The sequence below is a fragment of the Ixodes scapularis genome, unplaced genomic scaffold (genome assembly GCF_016920785.2).
Source record: "Ixodes scapularis isolate PalLabHiFi unplaced genomic scaffold, ASM1692078v2 PGA_scaffold6__148_contigs__length_123643588, whole genome shotgun sequence".
Taxonomy (NCBI): Eukaryota; Metazoa; Arthropoda; class Arachnida; order Ixodida; family Ixodidae; genus Ixodes; species Ixodes scapularis.
In genome coordinates, this window is record NW_024609881.1 from 77,721,594 (window position 1) to 77,736,993 (window position 15,400).

Here is a 15,400-nt window from a genome sequence, read left to right on the forward strand (position 1 = left end):
AAAGAGGTCAGCGAAGTTTGACAGGAGTCTCGAATTATTTGTCCAGTTGGCATCACTTGTCTGGGGTCTGTGTAGCCTACAGATTTCTATAGCCTTTGGAGGCAGTGTGTCAAGCTGTACGCTTATTATTTGTGGGTTTGTTGCTGAATTATTGTTTATTCATTACTGGTCAAGTTTTTTCTTTCGTTTGGGCTTGGTACAGTCGATCCTCATTAATTCAAACTCTCTTCATTCAAACATACGGATAATTCAGACTAACATGCAGGTCCCATCCTATGCATATCTATGGGAGGAAACTCCCGGTAATTTAAACTTGGCTTTATTCAAACAAATTTTCGGTCCCCCTCGAGTTTGAATTAGCGAGATTTGACTGTACCAAACAAAAATTTGGTTTCATTCTTTAAAATCAAATCCTAAATAATTTTCTGTTTTGGTTTGTCTGTCTCAGTGATTATTATGTAAGTATTCTTCCACAATGTGCAGAATATGATTGAATCGTGAAAAGAAATGCTGTTCTTGTTAGGGAACTTGGCTTAAATTAGAGTTGGGAAATGCTAGCTGTACTACCTCAATGCAAACTTTGCATAAGAATCTACCTCAAAATTCAATATTTTCACTTCACAAGTAATCGGATATTTCTAAACGGCCTTTCCTCTATATTTAGAAATTTTCAAAAAAGAAACAGAATAAAAAGAAATTTCAGGGGTTTTAACATAATAAATTTCAGGTGTGGTCAACACTTTTTGTCAGTTGTATGTTATCTACAAGCAGTGTATGATTCATTCTTTGCAGCCATGCCCCTGGGAGTACCTCTGCCACAGAGCATGCAGCAACACCATTCGAACCACATGGCACACCCGACGTCACCACAGCAGCAGGGTCACCACGTCCCCACCAGCATGCCATCACACGAGCAAATGCCAGTGGCGCCCCCACCGGTGCAGGAGGCTGCCCTCATCAGTTTCGACTGATCCTACCGCATTGAATTCTTCCAAGCCTTCACGAGCAATGGAACCCGGGTTTTGTGTGGATCGTGGACCAGCTGATCCCCGCAAACAGTCTCAGTGCTTTACTTAGAGTGGCCCCCCGACCTGCTCCTGACATGTAGCAGACCTACAGTCAGCTTGGTGGTGGCCTAGAGTTGACCACCGCATGTGGCTCTGGATTTTTCCTTGGACTTGCATTGGTCGCCTCCTCTTAGCCGACTTCCAGCCGGTTTGATGCCGTGTGTGGTTCACCGGGCCGGCTTGGTACCGGTCTGGTGCCATCGTGTGGCCGACCTGGAGCCCATTTGCTGGTGGCTTAAATGTGACCACCGCATGTAGTACTGGATTTTTCCTGGGACTTGCGTTGGTTGCCTTTTTGGAGCCGACTTCCAGCCAGTCTGAAGTAGTGCGCGGTTGACCCGGTCGACTTGGTGACGGTCTGATGCCCTCGTGTCAGTGATATTTAGTTGCTGCTGCATTAGAGGGCCGCAGTCTTCCTGGGCGATTATCGGCATGCTGTTCAATTTGAGGGGATGACCAACCTGCAATGGACTTCGAGGAAACTCAAGTGCTTTGTCTGGATCCTGGCCTGTGACCTACTCCAGCCCACTTGGAGCAGACGCACAGACGATCCGTAGCCGACCTTCAGCTTCATGCTTTAGCCCACAGTACGCTGAAAGGCTGCTGCCATACGGGCCCAGAGGACGTTTCGCTGCATACGATGGATAGGGAGGCTTTGTCGTCTGCTGTTTGGCGATTGGCCTTGTGTTCTTGAAGCCTTTCTTTAAACGGTGGTTCTGTCTTTCGTGAAAACGTAGTCATTTGCAAGCTGTGCTGTTCCTTTTTTTTTTTATGCTATCAGTGTGCAACAACGCCCGAAAAACGCCTAAATACCACGACCGCCTGTCGTCTGCCGCCGGGCTTCTGGTTTGCGGATGGCCTGTGGTGGATCTGTCACTATATGCTCTTCACAAACACTAATCAGTTTTAGAAAATTTTAGCAAACATTTCTACCGAACATTGTTGCAGAAAGTACTGGAGGCAGTCTGCAACGGTGTCTGGTCCCACGTAAAAGGGTGTTGCAGTGGCTTCAAAACAATGATGGCTCTTGTCACTATTTATGGAATAGCAGTTGTTTGTGGCAAGTAATAATGCCAAGAGTCAAACTGGGAACGCCATTTGGGTCCAGGACCAAAGCTGCTGGGTCGTATTGATAAGTGCAATGTTATTGAGGCTGGTTGTTTCCTTTGGTAGCATTGCAGGCAAAGAATATTTCGAACTCCGGTTTTTTTCCAGCTTTTGCTGCAGATCATTCAAAAGGAAAAGAAAAGTAGTTCTGAGAATCATCACCCAGCCGTGATTGCAGTTTCGCTAAATTATGGAGATTGATACGACTACTTTCTACTGGCTCGCTGCTTGGTGAAACGAAGGTGACTGTGTTGCGTGGTCTGCTTTGAGGGCACTTTCTCAGTGGTCATTTGTGGAAACCTTGTTCCAAGTGGACAACTCTGCAGTTGATTGGTATGCATCCATTATATTTTTAAGTGCTGTAGCGGGGGTGGTGGAAACTATTGCTTGATTAGTGTGCACATGCTGGAGACTAATGATGGGCTGGCCTTTCTTTTTATTGTGGATGTTGGCACAGTTTGCCATGTTCATTATTATTAAAGTTTACTACTTGCTCTGTACTTGTTGTTTTGGGTCATGTCCTGTTAACGACAGTATGCAATTTATGCCATCCGTCCAGTGTCTGTACAGATTTCGGGAAGTTGGAAAACAGACCTGATGGGGGGCGGCACATATTAACTTATTAACGCGATAGCGTTAATAAGCTTGGTCGCTGTAAAGCCGGCATTAGTGGCTTTACAGTGACGAATTCTCATTGGTCGATAGGGTCACGACGCCACACACTATGACCTCGCGCGGAAATTTCAAACAATGCTCACGTGAAACGTGACGTCGCGCGTGAAAAGAAAATTAAAAAAAGAACATGACATGTAATGTGAATTAATTGTTGCCACATGTCTCAAATGATTTCGCTTTGTAAAATAATTTGTTTGCCTTAATTAAAGAAAAATATGGAGAATTTTAGGTGGAATTCTAACCCACGTTCGGCACGCTTGCACAGCGAATGGGAAGGCGATGTGAGCGGGGCCCAATAATGCTGTCGGATTGCCCTCCGGAGCTTTCTGCGATCGTCTGTTTATGTTGTTATATTGCGTAGTAGGTGCAAGTTAATATGTATACAAAGTTTTAGATTACAAAACCGTTTATTAAGCCGATGGCAGAAGTATATCCGGACTATTTTCTCTTGGAAGACAATCCCCCATTCCCTGCCCATCGCTAAAACTGGACCAATGGAAATGCTGCATCTCGCGGTGAATGCAAACGTTATTATTGCAACACTTTTTAAGCTTATTGTAAATTAGTTTGAGAAAAACGCAAACTGATTGTGGTGCGGGAAACATAGTCCGCAATTATCGCTCCAAAACCAGCGAACTATGTTTTCTCCCCGCATGCTTGTTGCTAGGGGGTGATACGTCAGCGTCCCTCAAGTTTTTCTTAATATTGATCTGTTCAGCTGATGGGTTCAAATCATAATTTGATGGGTACTCAGCATAGGCTTCTAAATGGGATTTTAGCCTTGTTAAAATTGATTACTAATGCTGGCCCTCTAAGAAACCTAGGTGCATTGGTTTTCTTTGTACACAAAGTGCGTATGAAAAAAAAAGTGCATGTTCTTTTTTTTTTTTTACATTTACTTTCACCTGTTATGGTATGATGAGAATGCTTTTTGGTATTGTTGCCACAAAGCAATTTCCTCGGCCTTTGCACCGAGACATCTGTTGTCAAACCACCCCAAGGAAGGGCGGAGCATATGTATGAAAATATTTTATATGCCTAGACTTTCTCAGGGTCGAGACATAATGCTATTATTTTGACGAAGTTGAAATTCCATATGAGGTCTTCGAAGACGAGTCGGGTAGAAACTGAGTGAACCACTTAGAATATGAGGTTATGGATTTTACAATAACTTTTTTTGATATTCGAGAATATTTTAGGAAACATGCTATGTAAAAGCTAGTGGTTTCCTTATTTTACATTTTTCTATCCCAACTGAAAAAAAAAAAAAAAAATTACAATTACAGTAAAACCTCGTTATAAAAAAATGGGATATAACAAACTAATGGATATAACAAAGCAATCATAATTCCCCTTGCTTGCTATTAGGGAAGAAATGGACATTGGCTATAATTAGGGTTCGGAGTTTTCGGTTTAAACCGATAAAGACCGATAAAAGTATGCCGAATTCATTTTTGGAAATTCGGTTTTAACCGAAAAAGGTCAGTTTTTAGGTTCGGCATTTTCGATTTAAACCGATAAAAGTTCGTCCAGTCCATTTTCTAAAATTCAGTGTTAACCGGAAAAGGTCACTTTGACCTTCCAGTCGTACAACAGAGCCGTGGCAAAAAAGTGGAACGACAGTGTCTATCGAAACGTGTCAGAAAGTATGGGATACACGAATGGCATCGCAACGTTTTGGTTTAATGTGCGCATCATTGATCGGAACGTGAAGTCCGAAATGCCCCATGACTTCGCCATGTACGAGCATGCTTTCAAACTCGTTGTAAGGAAGACTGACGTGATCCAAGCTCTGCATGTTGTGTTGTGCTTTAAAATGTCGCACCGTGCCTTTTTCGGCGGTCACAACTGGTTGATGGGCCGATGCTGGCTCAGGCAGCGCTTCATCTCCTCAGCCTGTCCGTGTCCGGTGTTAGCGTTGAGAGGGCATTCTCGAAGCTCAGGGGCATATTAAAAAAAGAGAAATAGTGCGGATTAAGGAGAAGAACCTTGGCAAGTACATGTGTGTGTACTATAATGAGATTGCGTAATCCTGATGTACAGAAAGTGAAGTTCCATGTTTATTGGGCATAGGCTTCATATCTGACTTGTTTGTACTTCTATGGTTTTTTTCTTGTTTCTTTTACAGTTGCACATATTTGCCAAACGAAGTGTCCATTTCTTTTTCAATGTATCTGTGCCGTTCTTCTTTGAGTGATCACAAACATCAGAGCTACGTACAAGGATCAACTGATCCGGTGTCCGTTGGTGTTTATTTTATATTCACCGAAAGAAGCCGATAAACTTTTGTGGGCATAAATATCCGCCGAAAAAAAACGAAAATTGTATATTAAAATAAACACCGAAAAAAGTACGCCGAATTTTGAAAAAATAGAAACCGAAAACGCGGAACCCTAGCTATAACAAACTAATGGTTATAACGAAATAATTATGATCGCTCCTTCAACTTTGTTATAACGAGGTTTTACTGTATTACCTTTTTATAAACACTCCCAATCTTCACTACATATTGCAATTTGTATAGGTAGTTAGAAATCAAACGTTTGCTGATGGACAGAAAATACTCTATATAGTTTGTTCCCATCAAATACAAATAAGGGGAGTGGCTATGAATATGCCTCCTTGTAGTGCACAGCTGCATTTTTCTTCATCTTCAGGATTCACACAATTTTATATAGAAGCGAGTTTCTTTGGGGTATGCATGCAAAATGCAGAGAAGCGCATGGATCAACGTGGATGAAATGCTCGGGCAATGCCTTGCAAGTTGATACCTGGCATTCAGTTAAATAACCATTTCAGAAGCAATGGAAACTTTGAAAACGAGTAGAAACCTTTATTCCCCCCAAAAAAAACAGTTCACAACATTTTGTACAGGCTTTGGTAAGCTTCAAAAATAAGTCAAAAGCAGAGGCCACGAGTCAAAAGGTAGAGTGGTGACAATGTACGACCAACACTTGTGCAGAGGTCATGACAATAGTGAGGATGCCTTTCTCCCCCAACATTTAGAATAATACCGTCGAAGGAGTTGTAAATACATATGTTGCTGAAAGAAAGAATAATGCAGGCATATGGTCCCATTGATCACTTGCTAGACTTCATCTTAAAAATTTGTTTTTCCACAACCCAACGGCTGGTGGGAATAAGTAGCACCATTCCGACTAGTTCTCAACAGACCGATTAAGCCCAGCTTAAATATCACACCGGTCGGTTGGGCCTGCAGTTTTGGTTGTATCACAGTTCAGGTCAACACTTCCATTTGGTTAGTCACATCATCGGTTCCTTTTCGGCCAAAGTCTGGTCACGGCTGAAGTTTTGCCTTGGTTAAAACTAAACTTTTTATAGGGTCTGCTGGATTTCTGGGGGGGGGGGGGGGGGCCTTCAGCCCCCTTCAGAAGTCAACCCGACTATAAAAAAATGTGCAATTTGACCCCCCCCCCCCCCCCCCGCACCGCACCCCCCGTCATGGACATCCCAGCCACCTCGGCTCCCCCTGAAAACAATTCCTGGCTACGTCACTTGGTGACAGGTATGCTAAGTTTCTACTTCCAAATTGGGACCCCACCATTATACTTTTTTGCATACCTGGCCCGTAAAAGGATGCAGAATGAGAATTTGAACTGCCAATGAAAAAGGTACACCGCATAGCACTGTTAGCGCACACGACTTCGACGTTTTTTTCACATTTTATTTTGAAAGGGTACTGGGGGCTATCAAAACTTGCCACTTCAGTTAATACTTTAACCGAGCACTTTCCACCACTATAGTAGTTTTGATGATAGTCGTTCAATACTAATAAAAAAAAAGAAAAAATAGATGATGGCATGTTCCTGATCACAGTATTGCTGAGTGTACATATCTGTGTTACGGAGATTCTGGATGAACGGAACTGATTATTACTCTCTGTAAAATACTCTGCCCTCACAAGAGGAACTTGTTTGTCAGTTTTCGTGTGAGCTCCCGGCACAACCTATGCGCTGTAGCCTAGGGGACTTTAATGATGTTGTTCTGGTGCCAGCGATCCATAGATCGGTGAAGTCTTTTGAGCTTATCTTTACGCTTCCTTCAAGCTGCTCTTTCCCAGCCTAGGATGTTGTGACAACCAAGAGGATGCACACTTTGACAAAATTACTGCATGTTCCGTCGCGCGACACAATTTATAGCTCAACAAACCGTCGCTTTCTTCCGAACGAGACACCCAGTAACATCTGGAGTGCCCTGGTACACCACCAGCACCACAGTGGACTACCGGCTTCCACGTCGGCAAACATACGATTGCAAAGTTGAAAAACAGTACAACGTCAGCAAGATGCCAACGAACAGTCCTCGAGGAACCTTTTGCATCAAAGTTCCTGTCGCTTATTTTGGGCCTGTGCCGCTGACGACGTTCCGGGGTCGGCGACGGCCTTTGAAGGATCACAGGAGAAGGACACGGTCAGTGCGTACCGAACACCTCTCTCCACTGGCTCCACTCTGTGGGGATTCTCGGAACCAGACGTGAATGCCAAGAGTCGACCTGATGAGGGTAGCGGAATGAACAAGAAAAAGCAAACAACAAATTAAGTGAAGCAAAAGTATGCTCGAGAGCTGGTTAGGAAACATTGTACTCCCCAAGGCACTAAGAAATAAAATAACAGACAAGATGTGTCTCCATGTCTCGGGGTTCAGATTTCGAAGGACAAATTAAACTACTCCGTTGACCACTACATGGCAAAACGATACAATCGTAGCAGTCGCATTCGGCCGGACTCGTGCAAGTGCGTGAATCAGCCTTAACCACTCACGGAGTTGCTTAAAGTGTGGCGTTAGGTTACCTCGACGTGCACATCGTTTTTCACTGTAATGATGGCCGTGTCTTATTTAGGACACATTATTTTATTTTTATTTTCTAAACGTATTCCTAGAAAAAGCAAGAAGTAACAAGCCTGAGAGAATACACAACCATGGCTGTTTCATTTCCTAAAGACATAAACAATCTTCGTCGTCAAGTGCTGAGCCCAGCATCTCGGTCAAACCATAAAGTGGTGGTGTCAGGATCCTAAACCCGTTCTCCAAGACCGTCGTGACACCTCTGTTATGTGTTTCACGTTTTAATAAAGATGGAAACATGTTTTTCCCTCATTCCCACAAAATTCCTCAAAGCAAAGACTGCATGTGTCTTGCCTCCAGTCTAGTTCCCGAGACAAGAGCCACTTCCCGACTATCTGTCTCTCCGATCAATGCTCCATGGCAGTTGTCACTCTAAAGGCCCGTTCACACTCTTGCAACTGCTTGCGACCTCTTAAACCTGGGTTCCTTAAAACTTCTTAAACCAGAGAACACACTGGCGCCATCTATTGGGAAGCAGTGTAAACTCGGCGGTCCGGCATATTTTTTTTTATTTCTCGCGCAATATCCTTTCTTTTTTGGCTCGAAAAACTTTTGTCAATGTTATAAACGAGCCTTTCTATGGGTATTACGCACATTTGACCTCGGAAATCCCGCAAAACCTTCGCTTTTGTGAAATGCAGTTCTAGGGTCACCGCATAGATGGCGCCACAATGTCAGTGGGTCACCTCATTCTAGAAACATTTAAGAAATTGTAAGAGATCTCGTCTCTCTCAGTCGTACTCGGTCGCAAGAGTGTGAACGGGCCTTAAAGACCAATACCAAATTTGTTGCATGCATGTTTAGACAGCGAGGTACTGGTCCGACTTGGAATATGAAGTCAGGAGCACCTTTCTTCGGTTCTACGGTGACGTTGCCGGAGGCTCCGTCCACAAACACCAGGCGTCCGCCGTCGAAGTCCGTAGCGTAGTCGGACAGGTAGAGCAACGACGTGTAATGGAACGACCCATATGTTTTCTGGAACAGGCCAAAAAATAAGCAGGTTCGTAGTGTGGTCTGTACCAGCAAATGCGAGTGGCAATTTTTGCCACTCTGACTGGATACCCAAATATTCTGAAATGTGTCCTCTTTTGGAACCGGTACAGTGGAGTGAGGCTTCATTTCACCTTATGGGACAGCAGAGGATTCTCCTAGCTGTCGAAGTCAATGCTGTGAGTGTAAAGTGATCTTAGAGAGGGTCATGTGATACCCTGTGAGTGTCACATGACCTTCGAGAGGGGCACAGCGAAGCATAGTCCTGTGTCAATGTGGTGGATTGGCTGGGATGAACTGTAGCATTTTCTGCAGTCCATCGTAAGGTGAAACAGATTGTACAGCGGGCAACTGTCTGGTCTATCGTACACCTTTGTGTTCAATGAGCGAGGGAGGTTACCTTGTCGACGTGGACGTGCCAGTACTGGTCATGAACGGTCAGGGCCGGACGATCTGTCATCTCGGAGAAGAAGGTCGGATGCGTCAGGTGCAGGCTCTCGGGCGTCGCTCCGAACTGGAACGCAATCAGGCTGCGGATCTTAATCTTCACCTGCCTGCAAGGCAGAAACACCATGGATGCGCCACCATCTGTAAACTCGGATATGTGTGGACTTCGAGGGGCACCGACGTGATCGGCACCGAAAGACTTTCAAGTCTCAAAAATAAAGATGACGTTTCGTTGCACCCTTTCGCTTTAGCGAGTGCAGATTGTTCAAAGGATGCAAGGCGCTGCCACGGTTGAGTTTTTCTCGAGCGGAGTTGTACAGTCGTGTCAACACAAGGAGGAATACCCTCAAACGTTTGTGCCATACTGTTTGTACCGTCGAGAGAGCACTTGAGCATCTCATCGCCTCTCTGAAGGAGCGAAGGCCGGAGTACCGGATTCTCGCTGTTCGTATGTTGATAGTATGAAAACAGACAACATACTGACCACTGGCCAGCAAGCTAGGCAAGGCCATACTGACCTCGCCTAGGCAGTTAAGATGGGGGGGGGGGGACAATCATTAACAGACAACGGGCCACACTGTTGTGAAGCGTATAGGCGATGGGTCAGTGTAGGCTGGGTATAGGGGAAGCACCGTGTAAAACAGTTTGTTCCATCAAACAGTGAGCGATTTCCTTTTCACAAAATAATTGTTTCAAAATCTGTGACAAAGGGCGATTTATAAAAACACACGAATAGCTGCTGTGCTGCTTGCCATTTAAGTGAGGAATACATGAAGTGTACAAAGAATAATAAGTCCTGAAAAATGTAAGGATCTACAAATGCCCACAAATGACTAAAAACAGTTATGATCGGGAGGAAACCCTTGAAGCTGCAAAACAACGCCTGCAAGAAAGTACAGAAACCCAAGAGACATTTTTCAACTGAGGCTCCTCCCTGCACAAACATTTTGTTCTTTCATTAACCACTTATAATGAAAACAGGCTTGCACTGGCATGCTCTCTCACGAGTAGCATATACTTAAATCAGCATGTTTCATGAGACTTTAATTAGCATGGCAGTTCAAAGATTCCTCAAGTCCAAACAACCTGTGCAGAGTGCAAGAGAGAATTTCTCAGCAGGCAGGATCCAGTCAACTGGGACAGCAGATCCCACAGGCGAAAAAGCTGCAGGTAGTATTTCAGGCCAACTTAAATTTTTCTTTTTCTCAATTCTCGAGCGACATGGTTGACAAGCAAAGTTCTGTGAATGAAACCTCACCTGTACACCTTGATGTCTTCCTCCGTAAACAGTAACTTGCCCTTCTGCTTGAGGAGCCTTTAGGGGAAGGGGAGTCATTAAAAGAACAAGGTTTGCCAAGCTGTCCTGATGGCTTATTTATAGAAACAAAGTGACTGGGCTACAGCAGCTTGTACGCTGCCAGAGATGCTGTCAGTTCCACAATTTTGCAGTTCCCTGTTAGCTCCATTTGGCTCATCTGACTGAAAATAGAATGGTAACTTAAACTATGCGTTCAATGTTTTAAAGCGGAGCAATTCCTCATATAATATTGCCTCCTGCACTTGAGGCTTGTCCTGTTTATTGCTGGCTTTTCTGAGCAATTTATTGTTTTATATATTGAACCAGCCAGGCTACTGCGTACGGGTTAACTGCTTGTGAGACCGCAAAAGATCTCGTGCAATCTGTGAATCAGGCAGTGAGGTATTAAATGTTCTTGTTTAGCTGTAACTGCTAAAAATATTAGGGAAGCAAATTATGTTTCTGCGACACTCGTAAATGGATCACAACTTTTAGCATTCAATGCCAAATAACGAGTATAAGTAAATGATGTTGAGATTTGGCATTTACATTAACAGTGTAGTAGCATGTACCAGTGGCGTAACCAGCGTCTAGGCTCATAGGGCTTCAGCCCCACCACCGAAATCCAGCCGACCCTATAATATAAAGATGCACTTTGACCCCCCCAATAAAAATGTATGGCTACAGCGCTGGTGTGCACAGCGAAAAGTATGTGAAGACATCACTGCTCAAGTAATTTAACAAGAAACAGTGATAACGCTAACTAAATTTAATGCTAGCAGAAAAAAAGAAAAATTCTGTATACTAAAAGTACAGTAGGCCATTTCGAGGCTGGGTGCAGTCACATGCGGCCATGGAGGCAGATGATGGAACTAAAAAATTGCATTTGTCGCTTGACCAAAGCTGGAAGTGGGCCAGGGCTGTTCAGATAATCAGTGGGTCTGACTCAAAATAACTGCCGCAAGCATTGGCTAGGTCAATTTTCCAGCAGAATCAGCTTTTGCTTCAAGAGTTGAGCTAGGAGACAGCACCTACGTTGTTGCAAAGTCAAAGCCAGTGGACAGAATTAATCTTCAAAGCAAGTGCTAGCAGACGACATCACTGCCACAACACAATTAATTGTTGCATACACTGCAGACAAGAAGCAGACAGCTGTAGTCATATCAGATGAGCAGAGTCAGTCACAAGACAAGCAAACTGCTTCTGACAAAGCATGCCATCTCAATGGTAAGTAAGGTAGACAAATAGCAGCCAACAAAAAGGAACACATGGTTAGGAAATGACAAGTGGCGTACGAAGCATGTGGAAAGTAGGAATATGGCAATGGCATATGGTAAGTAGCATACAACAAGTAGCAAACTATAGTCGGGATAAGAACGGCAGGGAAGTTTCCGTTAACCACAGCAAAGTTAGTCGAGGACAAGAAGCAAACAACACATACGTATAAACGTTGGCAAATTTCTTTCCCCGCGAAACAGACCCAGAATGAAGATCCAAGATGGATGCACCTCCGTCGGATCGCCCCAGAGAAAGGCCCCTTTGTGCAATCCTGATGTGAACAAAGAAAGCACAAAGAATCAAAAAGGTCCCACGAGTTCATCCACTTGACCAGTGAGGACAAGATTTTATTACCTGAGGAGAACAAGAACTTCATTGGCTGTCACCACGCTGTCTGAAACCACCCTTCCGCACTTCCTGGGTGCACATTCTGCATTGGTAAAGAGGGTAGAAACATTCCTCCCGTTTTAGCTCAGATTCCATTATTCTATCAACACCTGAAGCCAGTTCCAAGCATTTAGTAGACCTAACCTGAGATTCTGACGAAGCACCTTGGCCAATGAGATGAGTCAGCGAGTGATCTAAACTCGCATATGTTTCTCTGTTAAGGCTCTGTTTCAATCATCCCGAAAGTACTAGGTGCTCAGAAAAAGTGTCATGTTTTTTTTTTTCACTGAAAAATTAAACTATGCATCGTCGAATGCTCAGCCTCCACCTAAGTGTAGTGCTATAGCGGTCCAAAGTATTGTAATATTCCAAGAGATAGCCCACCTCAAATAAAGAGCAAATCGGGTTAAAAAAAGGCAAGGGCTGAATTTCAAATCGCGACCAAGAAAAGTTGAAAAACAAAAATGCTAATTTTTGGTTATCTGTTTCTTAGCGAGTTTGTTTAACACGCACTGGCACCGTTCGAGTTCTCTTCTAGAATGCATCGCACTCGCGGAGTGTCGCACAGAGAACTGGCCTCAAACAAACTTGCCAAATGCACCGAGGGCAGATCATAGAGTTATTATAATAATAAATCTATGGTGCATGACTGATGCTGTCACCATCTATGTTGTAGAAAGATTTCCGACTTCAAACCGAAACTAGCGCCTTTCTGTTCAACGTGATGGGTGGGAATCCGAGAGTGCAGTCGCTGTCAACGTTCATCTATAAACGTTGGTCGCTGCAACCTGTATTGTATATTTGTGATGACTTCAAGCAACTCGGCTGTTGTAGAGATATTTACAGACAGTGCAAATTTCTGCAACCAGCTGACTACAAAGCAGCTGGTTGCGATCTTTCAATTCTTATAACCGTTTACACTGGAGAAAACTGATGATGCTGTCCGCGCAGAAGCTTGATCCGTTTGAATGTGATGTTATGCGTTAAACACTGAAAGGGTACGGCTTAAAACGTAGTCTGTTGGAATATCCAGGAAAAAAATGTTTCATGGGACTTTCGATTTCGATCGTCGTAACAGATGGATCAGATCTCAGCCTTGGTGAGGGCGTCGAGAACAAGAGCATTCTCAAACAAAATACGACTACGCACGATATAGCTGACGTAGGTAATTATGTTAAACATGATGATGTAGCCCAAGCCTCGGGTAAAGTAACTATGTTTAGCTTTCTCGGATGCGCATTGCGCAGTCACAGGTTTCTGCTGAGAGAGCTTTGTCGACAAGTGTTCCAATTTTTCACCCACACACGGATGGTGATAAAGATCTCGGGGGTTGCTGATGCATATGTTCTGAGCATTTCTTTAGACAGTGGTATATTTCAGCGTCTGTACAGCGACAGAACGACTAAAATCTTGCAAATAAAGCACGGGTTGTCAATTGCTTCCTTCATGAAATAGTAGACGCTCATAATTCAAGCTTGAGTTTGATTTCGTTACCCGCGGGACACGATTTCCATCAGAAAATATTTTTTTTCTTTTCGTTTTGGTTCCGCTGTACGAATGACACATCGTAGCAGACGAACCCTCGTCGTCTGCTCCCGCTCCTCGCTGGAACGAGGCGTGACGGGATTGCATTTTGGGGTACGCTCTCTTTTTTCGGTGCAGCGAGTGCATGCACGCGTGGGGTGGTGGCACTGAAACAAACTCAGAGTGCAACCGCTCATAGAGTGCCGACCAAAAACGAAACCGCTCTACGCTGCAAGTGGGCACGCGTGGGCACGAGTGCCGGAAAACAAACTCGCTATCTGCCAAACTTGTTATTATGGTGAGGGGCAATGAAGCAAAGATGACTTCCCAGTCAGCAACGTTTGCTTATATCCCGCCATAGCTAAATAGTCGCATTTACGTCAAAGCCATCATTGATTCAAACACTGTGATTACTAGAGCGAGCTACCTTTCCGTGTTTAAGAAATATAGCAAAGCAAGTTGAAAATAGGGGCGGGTTATCTTTCGGGGGTGGGACATCTCTCGGGATACTACGGTAGATGCCACAATTTCAAACCTTTCCATTTGATTAGGAAGTTATAAGCCTACAATCTTCATTCATGGACTTCGTGGGCTACTGTTTTCTCAGCAAAAATTTTCGAAATGTGCTTATAACTTTTTAATCAGATAACGGTCAGGTTCTGAAACATGGACGTTCGCTAGCACTACATTTGGACAAAGACTGGAAGTTTAATAATGCCTTTTATTTTTTGTGAGAAAAACATTTTTTGGACACCTGGTATGATGCTCTATAAGCAGTAGGTGTGTGTGAGAACTGTACCAAAATTTTGTAGGCGGTGTATGACTGTAATGTTAGAACCAAAACCAATATGCCAGTAACGGAAATTTACTTAATTGGAATAGGACAATGTATACAATGGTCATGAAACATTCAAGGGGATAGGCATATACGCTATAGTGTGGATGACCGCGTTCACACTCAGAAGCTCTGAGCAGCCAAGTTAAAGGGTGAATGGACTTTGATCTATAGTAACAGTGAGGGTCAATTCAACTGACAATAAAAGCATGAAACTTTCGAGAAATTTGGATTATATATGTTCCTAAAATCCTGGTAATTTTGCTGAACTTATTTGCAACACAATTATGCAGCTGTTCAGGCGTGGCTGCGAGTGGGCTATCAAGCCGACTGGGAGACGAGAGGAAAATGCTGAGTCATTGTACTCCGTTCACTGGGTATGGCCGGGAGTGTGATGACGTGGCTGAAGAGAGGCGTATAACTGGTCCCACAGTGACTGGTCCAACGAGGACGTAGTTTCCACTGCAGTCTCAGCTGAGAAATGAACGGCAGACACGGATAAACTTCCTTACCGCTGAAAAGCTTTCGCTCTTCCACGTAGTCCTCCGAACAGGGCACCGCTTGGGATCTCAGGGTAAGGCTCTCTGCCACGCCTGCCAAGCTCGCCGACGTGGACTGAGGTTTCCATTTGGCCGAGATGTACAGCACGCCGACCAGAGCCAGCGACAGCGCAGCTCGGGTCACGATGCGTCTCGTGGACACGATCGGCGTCTTCGTAAACGGTTCATCCGCAAATTGGGTGCTCGTGGCCGCGACCGCAGGCCCACTGGCGTCTAGCTTCTTGGCAGCACCGCGTTTCCGGGAGCTCATGTTTGTAACTGATTTAATAACTTCGTTTCGACAGTCACAACAGGGAAGTTGGCGGCATGATCCTCGTCCTATCTTTTCTGCTCACGTTCAGTTTCGTTTACTACCTCTACGAATGGA

The 15,400-nt window shown here is 44.3% G+C and overlaps 2 protein-coding genes across 4 annotated transcripts in view; one reads left to right on the plus strand and one right to left on the minus strand.

Moving 5' to 3' along the window:
* Positions 1-2,674, plus strand: part of LOC8028067 (hepatocyte growth factor-regulated tyrosine kinase substrate) — a 38,406-nt gene extending 35,732 nt beyond the window's left edge. For both annotated transcript variants that reach the window (XM_029968261.3, XM_040219559.3), the window contains exon 15: positions 793-2,674. In XM_029968261.3, the coding sequence (XP_029824121.2) occupies positions 793-971 (179 nt within the window). In that variant the 3' untranslated portion in view covers positions 972-2,674. The remainder of the gene's footprint in view (positions 1-792) is intronic.
* Positions 2,675-5,656: 2,982 nt separating this feature from the next.
* On the minus strand, positions 5,657-15,394 carry LOC115309984 (2-oxoglutarate and iron-dependent oxygenase domain-containing protein 3). Of its 2 annotated transcripts, none has more exons than XM_029968252.4 (7): positions 14,986-15,394; positions 12,082-12,157; positions 11,930-11,998; positions 10,411-10,467; positions 9,106-9,259; positions 8,564-8,690; positions 5,657-7,362 (listed from the first exon to the last, which is right to left on the minus strand). In XM_029968252.4, the coding sequence occupies exons 1-7, from the start codon at positions 15,281-15,283 to the stop codon at positions 7,190-7,192; spliced, it is 954 nt and encodes a 317-aa protein (XP_029824112.2). In that variant the 5' UTR covers positions 15,284-15,394; the 3' UTR covers positions 5,657-7,189. The 2 variants fall into 2 exon arrangements, with proteins under 2 accessions (XP_029824112.2, XP_029824111.2); XM_029968251.4 differs by having other exon boundaries at positions 11,891-11,998; positions 14,986-15,283.
* Positions 15,395-15,400: the final 6 nt, after the last annotated feature.

What these genes read in the sequence shown, in the direction of transcription:
- LOC115309984 (XM_029968251.4), bottom strand. Translation starts at nt 15,283, where the DNA reads ATGAGCTCCCGGAAACGCGGTGCTGCCAAGAAGCTAGACGCCAGTGGG. An exon ending in AAATTTGCCAACGTTTATAC is followed by an intron (nt 10,468 to 11,890) that starts GTATGTGTTGTT and finishes CTTCCCCTAAAG; the next exon opens with GCTCCTCAAGCAGAAGGGCA. An exon ending in GAAGACATCAAGGTGTACAG is followed by an intron (nt 9,260 to 10,410) that starts GTGAGGTTTCAT and finishes TCTGCCTTGCAG; the next exon opens with GCAGGTGAAGATTAAGATCC.